This window comes from Apis dorsata, unplaced genomic scaffold (assembly GCF_000469605.1).
Source record: "Apis dorsata unplaced genomic scaffold, Apis dorsata 1.3 scaffold_490, whole genome shotgun sequence".
Lineage (NCBI taxonomy): Eukaryota > Metazoa > Arthropoda > Insecta > Hymenoptera > Apidae > Apis > Apis dorsata.
In genome coordinates, this window is record NW_006263724.1 from 52,459 (window position 1) to 70,025 (window position 17,567).

Here is a 17,567-nt window from a genome sequence, read left to right on the forward strand (position 1 = left end):
GGGATGCGTGCGCCTTACATTTAAGTCTTAGTTTTTAAGTATATAATAAATATATAATATAAGATAGATTTAAGTATATAATATAAGATAATATAAGATAGATTAAAATTATTGTAAGCGCATTCCGTACAAAGATACGCTGTCTAACTTAAAACGAGATATTTTCAATCCCTTCATTCTTTCATTTTTAAAATCAAGTTCTTCTCGTTTTATTTTTCGATCATCTTTTACTTTCTTCTCAAAATCTCATTTTGATAGATAGATAGATAGAAGTAAATTTTTGATCTTCGTCAAATCTAATTCGAGTCATTGTCAGCCATTGTCATGCGACAGTGGCAGAAGTTGTCGGATAGGTGCTCTACTTCCGGTGGCCAGTCGAAGGTCCGCGCTTTGATCGATTGGTACTCTTCGAGTACTCGATCAGAGTTTGGCCTTGTGGTTGACGTCGTTCTCGTAAATCGGCTCCGGTGGTCGGGGATTTATCCCTTGCTCCTTCCTGTGTCGTCAGAACGTAAGTCGCTCTTCCGCCAGGCCTCTGTCGTAACCTTTAACTGGTCACGACTGGTGAGTATCATCTGTTCGATGGCTTCTGTAAGTCCACTGACGTAAGTCGTGATGAAGATTGGCAATGATTCGGATTGGTCTTCCTAATTTCTTCTTTATTTTTCCTCCTTCGTTTTTTTTCCATTTATCTCTTATTCTTATCTCTTCTTTGCATGTTTTCTGTTTTTGCTGGTAGTTAGGATCATTAGAAAGAGTGTCTTTAAAAATTTAGTATTTAAAAAAGATTTAATATTTGTTTTTAAGTAAGACATGCGTATCTTTGATACGGATGCTGGATCGTAGATTTTAAATTTAGTATTAAGATTAAGCTAAGTTAGTTTTAAGTTAATTTTAAGATCTAGATTAAGAAGTTAGATTGTAAGTTATCATCGTTGGACGACGTGGGACAATATGCGACAACGTGCGAGTCTACGAGGAATTTAGTTTTTAATTTTATAATATCTACGTGATATGAGCGATATTATAATTTGTATGTATGCAATGTATGCAAGAAGAAATATTGTATAATATATTGTAAAAGTCTGCGTTTAGTATTTATTAGTAAATTATTATTATTATTTAATTGTAAAGATATATTATTTTATTTCGAAAGATTTGTATTTTTTCTTATGTTTCAGCCTTTTTTTAAATTTATATTTCTTTAGGTTTTTTCTTTTTCACGTTATCAAACAATATTGTTTTTCCTCAAGTGGATTCCATCTTACTGGCAACATTAGTTCGATTTTGTTGCAGTTATTTAATTTTTTATTTCCTTTTTTCAGTATAATTTATATTTTATTATTATTAATTTTTTAATTTGTTAATAATAATTTGTTTATTATTTGTTATTATTATTTGTTTGTTTTTTAATATTTGTTTATTTATATTTATATTGTTTCTTTTTAATAAATTTTTTACAGGCGGGTCTCGATATGTAGTCACCTCCTCGTGGTGAGACCTGGTAATTGATATCGCTTTCCAAAACAACAATCTTTTATCGATTAAATAAAATATTATTAAAGAAATTGTAATAAAAAAATTATATTAGAAATTATATTATTTTTGGAAAGTGATATCAAGCTAAGAACTACATATACATATGTATTCAATTCTTTATTAAATTTAGGTATATTCAAATATAACAATAATAATAAATCAAATTCTTTAAAATTCTTTTTTATAAAATCATACAAATATTTTTCTTTTAAATTTAATTTAATAAGAAATTAAATGATAAATGGAAACAATCAATTCTACACAAAACAAAACATTTTTTTATGAAAAAGTATATAAAAATAGTATAAGTACATAAAAAATAAACTATTAAAGTAATTAATTATCTATAATTCTTCTTAAAAATAATTTTTAAAAACGTGGGGAATGAGGGATGAAAATAAATCACTTTAATTTATTTTTTCTCTAATATACATATGCACCTATATATATATATATTATATGTATGTGTATATTTATGTTTATTGCATCAGACACAGGAAATTCGTAATTTAGAGCTTTAGAACGTATGGCCCTTTTTAGGTTTTCCTCTCATTTTTCCCTCCCCCCCCCCTTTATTTCTTGTTCACTCTTTGCTCCTTTGAAAGACAGTGGAAAGAGAAGAAGGTACGACAATTAGGATTTAGTCCGTTTACTTTCTAATGAAATACATTATTTTAATCTGGTACACCTGGAATAATTGAATAAATATAAATATCAAATAATAATATAAAAATATTTAATTAGTATAATTTATAAAATTTATACAATTTTTTTCTTTCTCGTTGAAATTTCGAATAAAATCTTACCCTCCTCTTCAGAATCAGATATTCGCGTAGCTTGTAACGAGCTTTGCTTTGATAATGTTCTACCATGAGCACGAGGTCTAGCAGGCGGTGATTGTTTGTTCCAAAGTGCTTCGAGTTGATCGAAATGTTGAGATTGAGCGAGAGCAGCCTGTTCCGGTCCTAAACCGGATGGGCTACTCGTTAATCCAACCTTGCTGATCTCGTCCATGGAAGCGCTTACGCTAAATCTTCGTTGTAATCCATCCTCCACCGATGATGTCAACATACCTGGATAAAAAATGTTTCAATAATTAAAAAATTATTTTCATAAACATTTAAGAATCTTTCATTAATAATACCTGATGTAAGATGGCCATATTTCCTATGCCATGTGTCACTATCCAGTGAAACTTCCTTCTTCAACAATCTTTTATGTGGTCTCTTTGGTCCAGGTAACCTCAGATCCCTGATATCGCTCCAAGGTGCCACATAATCAGGTAATTTGACATACTGTGCAGGGGTATTATGCAAACAGAGAATAGGCATACACTTATGCTCAAGTAAATGCAATGCAAGTCTCGATAGATCCGTGGCGACCTCGAGACCTAACACAGGAACGTGTAACATTATACTGCTTAGGGAACAACCCTTTTTCGTATCCCAGATAATCAAACTTTTGTCTTCGCTTCCAGAGGCGGCTAAACTTCCATCTCCTGATAATTTAACGCAGGTTATATAGCCCAAGTGGCCCTTCAAAGTATGAAGATCGCTGCCAGTATTAATATCCCAAATGATCAGATTGGCATCTCTGGAACCAGACACTACGATGGATTTGTCCAAAACAGCAACTGCGACGCAGGTAACGTGATCCGTGTGACCGACTAGAACCTAGAGTCAAAATTTATTGAATTAATTTTCTAAAATATTTATAATGAAATTAAAGTGTTATAAATAGAGACATTTAATGAAAAAAAAAATAATAATTTCAAGATTTTGTTAATATTAATTAAAAATAAAAATATAAACCTGTGATAATTTGCCACCAGCAAGTTGCCAAACTTTCAAACTCATGTCTCTGGAGCCTGTGATCAATGATCGAGAATCTGGAGTCACGACAAGACAAGTAATTTCTTGAGAATGCGATACTTGGTATTTTTCTTCTGGTCCAATACCTAAACCTATGATTCTTAATTGATTGTCTCCTGTGCCGCATATCGCATATCTGAAATTTAAGAAAAAAGAACAAGTATATAAATATGATACAAATACATAAATGTAAATTATTTTTTAAACATAAATTATCATAATACTGTATAAAAAGTAGCCAAATTCTAGGATTACAATGATCATAAAACTATCATTAGTAAACTAAGCTATATTAACATTATGTTTAAATGAAAATTCTATTGTGATTAATTATATATATATATATATATACCTCATATCAGAAGAAACTGTAAAACAACGACCTGGTCCGCATACTGATTGAATTAGAGTACCGGTATCAGCTGCCCAAACTCGAATTCCACCAGCTCTATCAGAACTGACCACTCTTCGACCATCATACATGACAGTCACTGCAGTAACAGGTGCCTGATGTTTAAACGTTGTTACCAATATACTTAAATTCAGGCCCCAAACGCGAATTGTTTTATCCTCGGAACCTGTTTTAAATTTTGTTTGTTATTAAATTGTGTTAAATTTAACGTCTTCACTGAAGAGATATAATATTTGTTGAGATTTGTTTAATTTGATAATATTTGTTTAATTTTCTTAAACGCACAATTATTGAAAAAAGAGATAGCTAATTATCTAGTTAAGCGCTATAAAATTATATTGCAATAATTAAGCAATTAAAGCATTATCAAGTTAAATAAAATATATCTAAAATTACTATTTTTACTTGTATACTACTGTGTTACTACTAAATACATCTAATGGACAATTTTGTCTAAATCGGCAATATCTATATTTTACTAATATCGTTTATCGCTATACCTACCAGAAGCAACAAATAAACCGGAAGGTGAAAATGCAATACAAGTCACACTAGCGATATGGCCCTCGAAAGTGTAAAGCAATTCGTGAGTGTTTAATTGCCAAAGATTGACGAGAGAATCGACTCCACCGGTAACCGCCATTGCTCTGTCTCTGGATATATCCAAACAAGATATAGGAGCAGTGTGCGGATGCAATGATTCTGCACTGCTGGATTTTTGTCGCTTAGTATTAGCCTCTTCGCTACGAAAGCTCCAATAAGCCACTCGATCACCAGAAGCTGTTATCAGGAAGTCGTCTTTCTCGGTTACCTTTTAGGAAAAATTTTATTTAAGCATAGAAAGCATGTGAGAATAAACTTGTACACTTGTACGAATGTATATACGTATATTTACATTATCTTTGTAAATTTTTTTAATTAATTACTAATAATTAATAATTAAAAATTACACGCTAATAACTAAGTAGAAACTAATTCATTTTTATTTTATACCTGTTATTAAATGAATCAACTAGAAGCTGTTGATGAATGATGATGACGAATAAAATTACTAGTCTACCAGTTTAAAACAATATTCTTTCTTCAAACAATCCTTGCAATATCTACTGCAATTTTATAATGTACACTTTACCTTAACAGCAGTAACATCCGCCGAAGGATTGGCCGGCAATGTCCTCGTCAATCTTCCACTGTGCATATCAAACACGGAAATCTTCCCCTTGATTCCACCAGCAATGGCTCTTCTGCAATCCCTCGCCAAACAGATACTCTTCACTTCTCCCTGATGGCCTCTCAACGTGTGAATCTCAGTTCCTGTGGCCAAACACCTCAAGTATAATTTTTGATCCTCGCAGGCTGCTAACAGGAACACGGAATCCGCCGATATGTCGATCATTGTCACCGGGGAGGGTAAAACGGTGCTCCTTAACAACGAGAATCCATCCAGACACCACAAACAGACTGTACAATCGGAAGAACCGGTAACAAGGAATTCGCCGGTAGAATCGATGCGAATAGAGTTCACTGGCCCTCGATGATGGTCCACTTTGATGAGAACGTCGCCGGTTAAGAGGCTGGTAACAATTATTCTGGAATCTTCGCCTCCACTGAGAAAAAAAATAAAAATGTTGATGTTACTACGAGTGATAAATTTTAAAAAGGTCTATATGGAATATCAAATTATTGCTTGTAATTATAAATTTTTATTTATTGCATCTTATACTTAAAATAAAATCAGGGACCTGATAATCATAGGATTCTTAATAGCAGACGTCAAACACAGAACTGGCGCAATGTGTTCTTGAATTCTCAATTTTAGGGTCAATTCCTTCATATCCCAGACTATAATTGAAGTATCTTCAGAGCCTGTCAGCAAATATTGCGAATGTTCCGTCACGGCCAAGCACAAAATTGGATTCGAATGTCCTGAAATTATTTTTCAGAAAGGGGATGATTTAAAGATGATCCATTTAAAATTATAAATTGAGATAAAGGTATCAATAAGTACCTTTAAATGTATGAACCAATTGTCCAGACATCACGTGCCATAATTGAGCATCTCCTTGGAAAGGAACAATGATAACATGCTGCCCGGAAGTAGTAGCCTCAACGAGTTTCACACCTTGTGGATACGATAAAGTGCGAATTTGAAGAGGTAACGGTGGTTGTAGCCATCCGTTCAATGGTACCAATAATGGCGCCGTGTAACCATCGCACCATGCCATTGCTGCTGTTACCATTCTGCTAACCTTGAATTAGAATTATGTTTTAATATTTTAATATTCTTCTAATACAAATATTTAGATATTATAGATATTTTCTCACCAAATCACCACCATCTTCGGCCACAGGCCTCAACCAACAGATCAGTTGCGCTCCAAGTTGAAGAGGATCCCTCGTTAAAATGTCGCTAGATTTTCTCACCGTATAATATACCAATTCCAAGTCTCTGTTCAGCAAATATTTTCTCGAGTGCTCGAGAACACACCTCAAGTAGCTAACAGAAATCATTTGTACGGCGGCCAAGAGGAAATCAAACGCGCAGACTGCCAATTTCTTCAACTTCTCTACATCTCCACCTCGCAACAAATGCAACCAGCCTTCTTCCACGTGTCTCAGATTATATGCTGCGGTTTCTGCCCTCGGTCTACTCTGAAAAGGCGTTTCCTTTTTTGGAGTTTCCTCTACGGAGAAAGATTTATCATCCTTCTCTTCGAAATCTTCCGAGAAGAAAAGATTCGTCAATTCTCCGTGATAACTCTTCAAGGTTTCTTGATTGGCAAAGTATTTTTTCCGGGCTAGATCGCGAATTGGATAAAGCCAGGAAAATAACAGTCTTCCACTCATTACACGCACCTGAGAATAATAAAAGTATGAAATTGATTTAATGAGTTTGATTAAATTTCTTATCTCATTAAATAAACGAATTATTATGAAAAATAACCTTAAGAAATTCGTTGAATGTTCTTCTGACCAAACACCAGGTGGCAAAGTTGAAGAATCCTTCTTCTAAAAACAGTGGTCCATCGCCCCCAGTTGGCATGATCACCTCGAGAATCTCTGTTTCGGATAAACCGTACTCCGTGGAAGCCAAAATGGCGCCAATTCTATTAGCCGCACATTCACCCACCAGTTTCTCCAATGTGTCAAAAACGTTTTCACTCTCTTGCAAATCTGAATTCGAGTCTTGAAGCTCGATTAAAATTTCGTTGCTACGTAATCTCTCCTTTTGTATTGGAGTGAGCCGTAATACTTCCGGAGGAAGAGCTGTAGTTATTATTAAATGTACTCCTAATAGCGAACAGAAAAATCATATTTTATTATATTTGTCGTGATTTTTATATCAATAAATATAATAATAGCTGACAAAAATTTCTAACCAAACTTTATATTTCTATTTCAATTTAAATGATACATCAATATGTAATATATTGATAGATCAGATTTTTATTTTAAAAAGTTCTTAATAATATAAGTCTCTGAATATCTCAATGAGAGCATATTATGAATGAAATAAGCCATTTGTTTGTCCAGCTAGAATCCAGTTTCATAAGAACTATTAACAAATTTTACCTGGTGGTAGATTCAATGGCATCCACGATAGAGCAGCGACGATATCGCAATCAAGAGAGTGCAATCGATGAATGTCATCAAGAAGAATCACCAATTGTTCTCTTATAGGTTCCTCCTCGATCCGTCTCATAATTTGACCCAGCCAATTGTTCAAATAAAGAGGATCAAACGAGGCGTCTTTAGGAAGATTTCCGTCTAACGAGCCGGAAAGGAAACCGACGTGTTGACAGAGTACTCGAAGCAGTTCGAGACTATACGCTGATCGAGGTGTAGATGCACAGAGGCGAACAATTCTAAACGTGGGACAATCCAACCAGCTGGAAACATCCTCGTAAATTCTTGATAGCAACGATGATTTCCCGGAATATTTGGCGCCTTTTATTAATATAGGACCATGTTTCTGTGATTTACCTGTTGAACGTTACCTTTTTTTCAAAAAATAATTTTTCCAATATACGACTTTTTTTCTTTTTAATTGAAAATAAATTATATAAGCAGCGAATAACAATGAGGAAAACTTGCTTAATAAAAGAAGATTACCCGATATTAATATCTCCCTGATCCTTTCAATATTCTCGTTGTTCTCGCAAGGTTTAATCTCCCTAAGAAGCGCCAGATGTACCAGACTCTCCGCATAGATTTCCTGCACCATCTTCTTCTTGCTCTTGATTTCTGGATCCGCTTCGATAGAGGCATTCACCAAAGTCTGCACGCGATTCACCACCAAGCGACAAAGATGAGCCAGATAGCCTTTATGGGATCTATTATCTGGATTAATGCCACCTTGCTTCTGATCCACATCGATGTTAATTACATTGTCGGATGGAAGACGGCTGTCCACCAAAGACTTCAACGAAGCAACTGCTTTGGTGCTCTTTTTGCCTTTCCATGTGCGTTTCACGGCTATTATGCCATCACCTGTTTCGTCCAGTTCTATAAAGAAATATTAAAGGAAAGAACGTAAGAAGAAAAGGTAAAAAGTTCGATCGAACCACTTGAGTCAGTTTGAGTATTTTGAAATAATATTAATTTTATCAATATAACTTACGCAAGGCGTACTCGAGCTGTCTCTCAGCAGCGCTCTTCAATATATTCTTAATCTCTTCGTTATCACATTGATCCGAAACTGCAGATTCCGCAGCCTTTTTCAACGCCTCCCTTAACGTTGGTTCCGAACTATGCCAACTGTCCTTCGTAGTTCCCAATCTGTCAATTATTTACAACATAATATTCTATAAATACTTCCTGTACGGCTACCAACAATTCTCAAGAGGTTCGTGAAAAGGATCGGCTAATCCTTTCTTAAGGATTCCTTTTTCAATACCAACAAGACAACTAAAGGTTCAACTGTAAACAGAAAATCATTCATTGAATTAAGTGATAGGTATTCTTGAAAATTGAAAATTTTACGAAGGCGAATTTTATGGTCAAATATAGTGGCAAAATTTTCCACAATTAATATATGGAATTAACAGTGTGAATTATTGAATTCAATTATCGCAAAAACTAAATCCACCTGAAAATTTTAGAAGAGAGTTTAAAGAAGTTTAATTTATTGATTTATATTTATTTTAATCACACTTTTACTTAAAAATTTCATGATTCCTTTTCCTTCTCCTTCCTAAATAAAACTTATAAAATCTTTTTACGTTATCAAATATTTTTGTCATCATTTTTTTTTCTTCTTTTAATTCAAAATAAAAAAATACATATAACTAATAAGTATACTTACATGCTGTTTCCTATCCAAAAAAGAAACTAATTTAAGTTTAATAGCAGTTTCCTATATACTAGATATTATATTGAAAATTATTTCTAATTAATAAGCAACCAACTAAGATATGTTAAAAGTTATTAGAGTTCATCGCATCGTAATCATCGCTTTATAATAAGAAGAGCGCAGAAAGAATATTTTCGTTCTATGTCTAATTTTAGAATCTAATATTAGGATCTAATATTAAATTAATATTAAATTTGTTTAAATCATGAAAATTATAAACATTTGATCATAAATAATAAGATGAATTTTATCGATTCATGCATTGAAGCACCAGCTAGAAGACTTTTTTTTTTTTAACTATTGGAAGGCATTTGTTAGAATAAAAAAATTGTAGCTTCACACTAACATAATATATTTTTTTTTAAATTAAAAATTTAAAACTAATTATGAGGATATATACGGATATTATATATGAAAGAGGATTTGCGTGATAAAAGATTCGATTGATTGAATTTGGTTTATTAAAATACGAAATAATATGACAGAGCACGATAGATTTAGTACTTAAAGAAGAAGAAAAAGGATATCACAATCACGAAAATAAGATAAAGAAAGACGAAGAATATTTTCATCATGCTTCAAATAAAATTATATAACTTGATATAACTTTAATTTTTTAATTTCGTGCAATATTGAAAATTAGAAAGATATTTAACATGAAAAAGATTATATCAACAATCTAAAAAAATAACACAATGATACAACTATAAAATTACAAATTTTTAATTAAATGCATTTTAGAAACGCCTTATCTTTTCAATATATCAATTCCTTAATTGTTTTATTCCTTTTTTAATAATTTATTATTTAATATTTCGATTATAATACTGTAATATTTACCATCTTTTTATATAACAATAATAATTAACTTATTATAATTATAAAATACGATAAAAATTGTTTTGTCTATTAAAGAATTTTCTTTATTATTTGATTATATAATAAAATTTAATTAAATAAAATTGGTTCTCATAACACTCTGAAAAATAATTTTTCGCATTGTATCATTGTTATTTCCTTATATATATATATAAATATATATATATATATATACTTCCTTATATCTCTCTTTTTTAAACGCATAAAATAATTAAATTTAAATCATACGAGGATATGAAATTGTATTATAATTACAAAAATTGGAATAAAATAAAATAAAAGAAATAGAAGAAGAGAAAAAGACAAAGGAAAGGATACAAAAAAAATTACAATAAAAGTGAAAACAGTGGAAATTGTTGATGAAATTGGAATAATAAAGCTTTTCTTTTTTATTTCGTTCTCAATCATTGTACTCGCCATTTTTATTTTATTGCCTAATGATATAATGAAATGTAATTACTCACCTGCCAACCTTTAAGACGTAGGAATCATTACTATCGCATTCATAGTATTCCTTCATATCGTCGCAGTGATTCGAAAGGATTTCGTAGGTTGCGGAAGTGAGCTTCGTTGGTAACCATCCGATATTGTGCTCGTCACCGATTAATAGCTTCAAATCGAATTTTATACGCATTTTTAGACCTTATAATAATATTATAATAATCATATGATTTAAAATATATAATATAGAAAAATAATTAAAGAAGAAAAAATAATATTTATAATATGATAATATACAAATAAATATTTGATTTATTTATTTTAAACATTATATTTGAAAACTTACCAATAAAAAACAACCTCTCGAGTGTTGATAAGCAGCATGTATTTCGTCGAAAAAATGTTCGGCTAAGAATGGATTTTGATCAGGATTCACATTTGTTGCATATTGCATATCCACTAGCAGAACCTATAGCATTTTTATTTTTCAATCAATTAATCAAAATAGATACGTATATAAAACAATAAAAAAATAATTCTATAATTAAAAAATATAAATTCTAATTAAAAAATATTTTACTTATTTTATAATAAAATTTATTTTTTTTAATTAAATATATTTTAACCAAATTTTTAATTTTTATTTTTCAAATGTAATATTATATCTTATATTGAATATTTTTCAACAATTCTTATTTTCCGAAAAAAATATAAAAAAAAAACACAAAATTAAATTTCAATCTAATAAAATAATATCCTAAAAACAAAACTCATTAAAGAAATAATGTTTTTCCCTTTTCGTACCTCGATTCCCATGTCATCATAAATCGATTGCAGCTCAGGACCGACCAGTTCCAATAATTGCTTCCTTTCTTCTATAAATTCTGCAAATAAGAAATAAAAAAAAAAAAGATCAATTTAGAGAAAAATGCGTATATAATGTATAATGGTTAAAAAAAAAATTAACAAGCATATGATTATTTTTATTTATAAAGATTTATATGAAAATTACAATTTTAATTAAAAAATTGTCTTTTGATTTCAAAATTATAATTTCGATAAAATTGTATCAAAGAAAAATTTCAAAAGAAAAATTTACCGTATTCTTCCGTAAAATAAATTTTATTTGTTTGTTAATCTTCTAAAAATTTACAAAATAATATATCTTAATTAATTTCTTCTGTAAATTTTTTTTTTATTTTGCGATATATAATTTTTTAATTTTTTGTAAATGTAAAAAAAAAATGTAAAAATTTCATTATCCAATAAATCGAACACTTTTTTATAAAATAATAACGTTTTAAAGGAATAATCTAAAGTTAAAACGATATGCACAAATAATTTATTTATTTATAAGATATAAAAGTGATCTTAAATTTTTTTACAAAATCTTTTTGTATATTGTCCTAATTATAATAATTAGCGAGACATTTGCAAAAATGTTGTTCATAATAATCATCACTTACCTTATACTCTTACTCTCACTTAGTTATATGTACGTGTTTAAAATGATGTTGATTTCCATATATTTTATTATAATTTGTTGATTAATTTTATCGTTTAATTTTGATTTTCCTCTCTATTAATCTAATGAATCTATTTATATTTAAAACATCTGTTAAAACTACGATAGAAGAAATCTATATCAAACCGAATATCTGGATAAAACCGATAATCTTTCTTTTAAAATGATTTAAAATTTTCTAATATTGTTGCAATTTTATATATATCATAATTGTTTGTATCATTTTATAAAAAAAAATAATTGTTAATAATAATGTATTCATATTTATTAAAGTTATAATAATTTTTATTTTTTAATTTTATAATTTAAATTCCAATCATTTCAAAATTTTACTTTATTTTACTTCATAATATTATTAATAATTTATCATATTTGTAAACTTATACATTGGTCAATATTGGGATAAAATAGATGAAGCAAAATTGATATTCTATAAGATACAATATGTGATAAAAGTAAATAAAAAATTTGCATTTTAACAAGAAATAGTTGAATGGAAATAAATATTTTTACAATAATCTTATACGATAAACTTAAAATTTAATTATGCTATATAATTATATATATTTGGATAATTATGTTAATAGTATAATTTTTATTAAGTATCTATTTATAAAAAAAAAAAATCAGAATATATTGTGAAAATATGTTACAAAGTCTTTGAAATTATAATTTATGATTATATGAATGATTTTAAAAGATTTTTTCCTTAAAATCCCAATTTTATACCAGATTCCCTAAAGTAGTAAAAATATTATATATAAAAATATTTTTTTTAATATATCTTTAGTTATTAAGATAAATAATTTTAAATGATATAAAACATTGTATAAAAATCTGTTATATATATTTCGAATTCAGCTAAAAATATTAACATTAAAAGTTAGATTATTAATTTGAAGATACATATATATTGTCAGACTTGTCCAAGTAGTTATTATATATTCATTTTCATTCTTCTCATCATCAATTCTTAAATAAATATATATTAATATATTCAGTTTTTTAAATGATAAAAATATAAGATATAAGATTTAAAATCCTAAACAATTCGAATCGTATCATTTTTTATTAAAAATTTTAAGATTTTTAATAAAGAGACTTTAGACAATTGATATATATACTTTCATTTGTAATATTTAAAATATATTGTGGAAAAAAATAAATAAAGTATTTCAAAATTTATCAGAAAGAATAAAAATATTTTGTTCTGGTCCTGAGAAAAATTCATTAATAATAGCATAACTAAAATGCTTCGACACTTACCGTGCCTTGAATGCCATCATGGTAGAAATCAGGTCAAAGGTTTGTGTATATGTATGAAGCAAATAGTATATACGAGTATTCGCGGGAAACATGCTCAGCGTATATATCCCTCTAGTTACGAGGACACGAAAGGTCATCAAAGTATTACTTAGAATATTACAAATATAAAAATTTATAAAACAAAATTATAATGATTTATATATCATTAAAACACGCCAGAGTCCAAATTTTTATTTTATTTTATTAAAATAAATAGAAAACAATTATCAATATATCATATATATAATTTCGAAAATAGGACTTATAGTATTTTGAAACCTAAAACTTCAATTAACGATTAAGTTCTAAAAGCTAAGTTTTAAAAATCAATTATTCTATTCATAAATTGTATTACATTAAATTACACAAAATTTATTTAATAAAAATATATTTTAAATAAATATATTTTATATTATATATTAATTTTAAATGTATTTATTATACTATTGATATATATCTATTCATAATCTATTCATTCTTGAATAAATGTTACTTGAATACATTGGAATAATTGCTGTTTTATCCTCTTTTGCGATACATATTATATACATATATATATTATTAAAATAAATTCAATAATAAATCTATGTTAAAATTATCATTGAAGTAGTTTAAAAAAAATTTTACCAATAAACGCACGTTATATAACAAAAGTAAGCAATAAAATAAAAAAAAAAATAGGTTGGTAAGCATATGAAAGCACTGGAAGGAAAAATGGACAAATTTATACATATAGGCAAATGAATGGATCAACAAATTGTTTTATTGAACGATTAAAATTTATAAATTTTCCCTTGTTGCCTTCAATGTTTCATATATGTTACATATGAATATATACAACGAATATTTGTAACAAACATATGAAAAACGTGTATATATGCACACACAGAAAAACGTATTCATTGCCGATATGCCGATAAGCAGTGAGAAGCTACATATATCTATGCAAATGGAAAATAAAGTAATGAAACAAAGCTAATAAATTGTTATTTTCAAACATATAAACACAAAATATTTTAAAAAAGATTTAGTCTTACGATCATGTTTAGATTTAGATTTATATAATTTCTTAAAGAAACGAAGTAAATAAGTAATTATAAAAAAATTGATAACTAAAATTGATAAATAAACAGGCATATTAAAGAGCGACACACATTTAATGAATTGATTAACATTGATACATAGGTAAATAATGCAAATATATGTATATTAAGTTGATACATATGAAATAGAAAAATTCTTAATAAAGTTTTCAATTATTATAGCTTTACTAAAAATAATATCAATCTAGATATAATTTAATAAATTCAATATATTTTGGTCAATATAAAACAAAGATTTATGATTATTATATATCTTTAATTGATTATTATTGAGAATTATATTGATTGAATAATGATTTGTTACATTTATAAAATTGATTATTTCATATGTAACAATCTAATATGTATTATGATATATCTAATATGATTCTATAAATTAACAAATAAAGCATATTATATTTAACCCATTAGATAAAAATTTTTTCTTTTTTTTTCAATTACTAATTTACAATTTAATTATAACAATTAATTTAGTTATAATTATTAATTTATATTTATATCAATTCAATTTTTATTCTTTTTATTATTAGAAAAAACTTTTGTTATTAATAACATAATAACATATTTTATAACAACGAAAGATTAATAGAAAGAACAATATTATTATTTTGAGAATTCTAATATTTAAAATTCTAATATTAAAAAAAAATAATTACAAATTTTATTAAGAAAAAACTGATCTTCTAAATATTAATATCTAATGAGTTAAAATAATATTAAAATAATTTAACTATAAAAATAAATATATTGTTTAAATGACACACTTTTCTATACTTACTATTAAAAAAAATATTCTTTCTTTATATTATTCTGTAAATTACTTATTTATTACAAATATTTACCTATAACAAAACTGTTATCCATTTGAAACTAAATTTTTAATCATTTTCAATTAATTGAAAATACAATTATAAAATTTTCATATAAAAAAATTTTGAAAAATGTGCCATTTAAAGGACACATACAAATCAGACAAATAAGTCAAAATATCAATAAAAGAATGTAATAAGACCATTCCGTTCTCCAGCGATGAAGATTTTAATGAGCCTTGGAGCGGGTAAATTTTTAGGAGATGGTCCACCCTTAATCACTCCTGCGATAAGTTCCACTTCCAGATTCATTTTGCAGCCGTTTAATCTTGCAATTTAAAACAATATTCTTCTTTCCATGAAAATATTTCGAATTTTCACACAGCCTAATTTAAAAAGATAAAATAATTACATTATTAATAAAATCAAATTGAAATTATAATATGAATCGAATTTTTTTTTATTACTTTTATTACAATATTATTGATAATCAAGTCGTTTTATCAAGTTATTATATTTATATAAAAAATATGTAAAAATTTATTTAAAAAATTAATACAATTATATTTTTATTATTTTTATTATTATTTTATTATTTTTTTATTATTTAATTAATAATACAATCATATTTTTTAGATGGAATAAATTTTAATTAAAAAAAAACTTCTTAATTTCTATGGATAACATATATGTAAGTATGTTAATGAGTCATTTCTAATGAAAGCCACTGTTTCACATATAAAGAATCAAGTACAGACCTAGAATTAAGTGAATAGAAATATTATCGATATATTTTACTAGTAATTTTTTTTTCAGAAAACGATATTCCATTGATTTATCGTTTTATTTTATTTTTAGCTATTCATATCAATTATTGAAATCGAGACCTATTTAAATTTGTCGATAAAATTTGTTACATGATGACAAATGATAATTAACAAAGTAGACTTAAATTAATCTTCATTTTTAAGTACAAAAGTAAATGTGTTGATTGGAAATCTTCTTTTTCGATTTAAATCTTTTTTTTAATTTGACCTCATTTTTTATGATTTTAAAAAAAATACTATTTGAAAGTAAAATATATTTTATATAAAATTAAGAATCATATATATATATTATATGTAATAATATGTAATATAATGTAAATATTATAAAATTTTGAAAAGTTAAAAATTAAAAAATTTTTAATCTAAAATTAATATTTTTCAAGAATAGTAGGAAAATTTAAAAATAATACAATAATATTAATAACAATTTAATAATATAATACTATGTTATGTAATATATATTTAATACTCTTACTATTTATTATTTTTATTTTTTATTATATATATTTATTTTCTTATCTATTAGAATTTTTATAAAAAAAATTATTGAAAATTACTATTGCATAAATACGTAAAAATTATAAAATAATCGGATTAAAATCGCAAACAATAAATATAAATAATCAAAAATAAATTTAACACATCAATATAAAGATTTTATGATACGTACGTATGATATATTCTATGATATAGAATAATAAAACACCATTAACGATTTTATCTAGTCATGTTGATTTAATTCTGTTTCGTAATTGTCACGCGTATTATAGTTAAAAGGATTTCCGTAAATGACATTTTATTTTGATAAATAACATTATTCAGTGTATTAAAATTGTTTACATCTCTCGTATTCATTTTGTTTTTAACTTTAATAACAGAAATAATTTAGATATTCGATTTAAATATGCTTTTTTTTTTACTATATGTAACGTATATACTACATATATATTAAGCAATAATTTCACTTAATTATAATTCCAGTTTGATGCATGCAGAACAAAGGCTTAATTTCAAGGTACAATCGATATCACAGAAAATTCGTTACTAGGTTTTTCTACATTAGATTACAGTGGACTTATATATAGTGCATTTATCATCAATAAAGCTGACCTGCAATATATTGTTACATAAAACAATATAAGATTATAAGATATGTTCAAATTTCATTTAAAATTAAAATAAATATCGAATTAAATTTTGAAAATATCAAAAGATTAAAACCATTAAAATGTCCGAATCTTATGTTACCCGCCCAAATCTGATCGACTTCTTAACTCAAAATTATTTTTAGAGAATTTTATTAAAATCAATCTAATTTTTTATCTATTCTTATATATATATATATATTATTTTTTTAGAAAAAAAATAAAAAATATAAAATGAATAAAAAATGTTTAATGAATTATAAACAGCAAACGATACAACTGCAATTCAATTATATAAATTTAAGATTATATAATTTAATTATATTGTAAAATAAAATCAAAAAAACTAAAATCTAAA

At 26.8% G+C, this 17,567-nt stretch overlaps 1 protein-coding gene across 3 annotated transcripts in view; it reads right to left on the minus strand.

The window, feature by feature from the left end:
- Positions 1-2,103: 2,103 nt before the first annotated feature.
- LOC102671038 (NACHT domain- and WD repeat-containing protein 1) overlaps positions 2,104-17,567 on the minus strand; it is a 16,667-nt gene continuing 1,203 nt past the window's right edge. For 2 of the 3 annotated variants that reach the window (XM_031512665.1, XM_006620235.2), the window contains exons 2-19: positions 15,441-15,623; positions 11,300-11,379; positions 10,842-10,964; positions 10,519-10,664; positions 8,444-8,601; positions 7,936-8,328; positions 7,396-7,806; positions 6,767-7,113; positions 6,148-6,678; positions 5,831-6,071; positions 5,565-5,748; positions 4,955-5,429; positions 4,327-4,633; positions 3,763-3,988; positions 3,351-3,546; positions 2,684-3,212; positions 2,346-2,612; positions 2,104-2,227 (exon numbers count right to left, since the gene is read on the minus strand). In XM_031512665.1, coding sequence (XP_031368525.1) covers positions 2,214-2,227; positions 2,346-2,612; positions 2,684-3,212; positions 3,351-3,546; positions 3,763-3,988; positions 4,327-4,633; positions 4,955-5,429; positions 5,565-5,748; positions 5,831-6,071; positions 6,148-6,678; positions 6,767-7,113; positions 7,396-7,806; positions 7,936-8,328; positions 8,444-8,601; positions 10,519-10,664; positions 10,842-10,964; positions 11,300-11,379; positions 15,441-15,549 — 4,737 coding nt within the window. In that variant the 5' untranslated portion in view covers positions 15,550-15,623 and the 3' untranslated portion in view covers positions 2,104-2,213. Of the gene's footprint in view, positions 2,228-2,345; positions 2,613-2,683; positions 3,213-3,350; positions 3,547-3,762; positions 3,989-4,326; positions 4,634-4,954; positions 5,430-5,564; positions 5,749-5,830; positions 6,072-6,147; positions 6,679-6,766; positions 7,114-7,395; positions 7,807-7,935; positions 8,329-8,443; positions 8,602-10,518; positions 10,665-10,841; positions 10,965-11,299; positions 11,380-13,286; positions 13,482-15,440; positions 15,624-17,567 lie in introns of those variants that run through there. The other variant, XM_031512666.1, reaches the window with a different exon arrangement.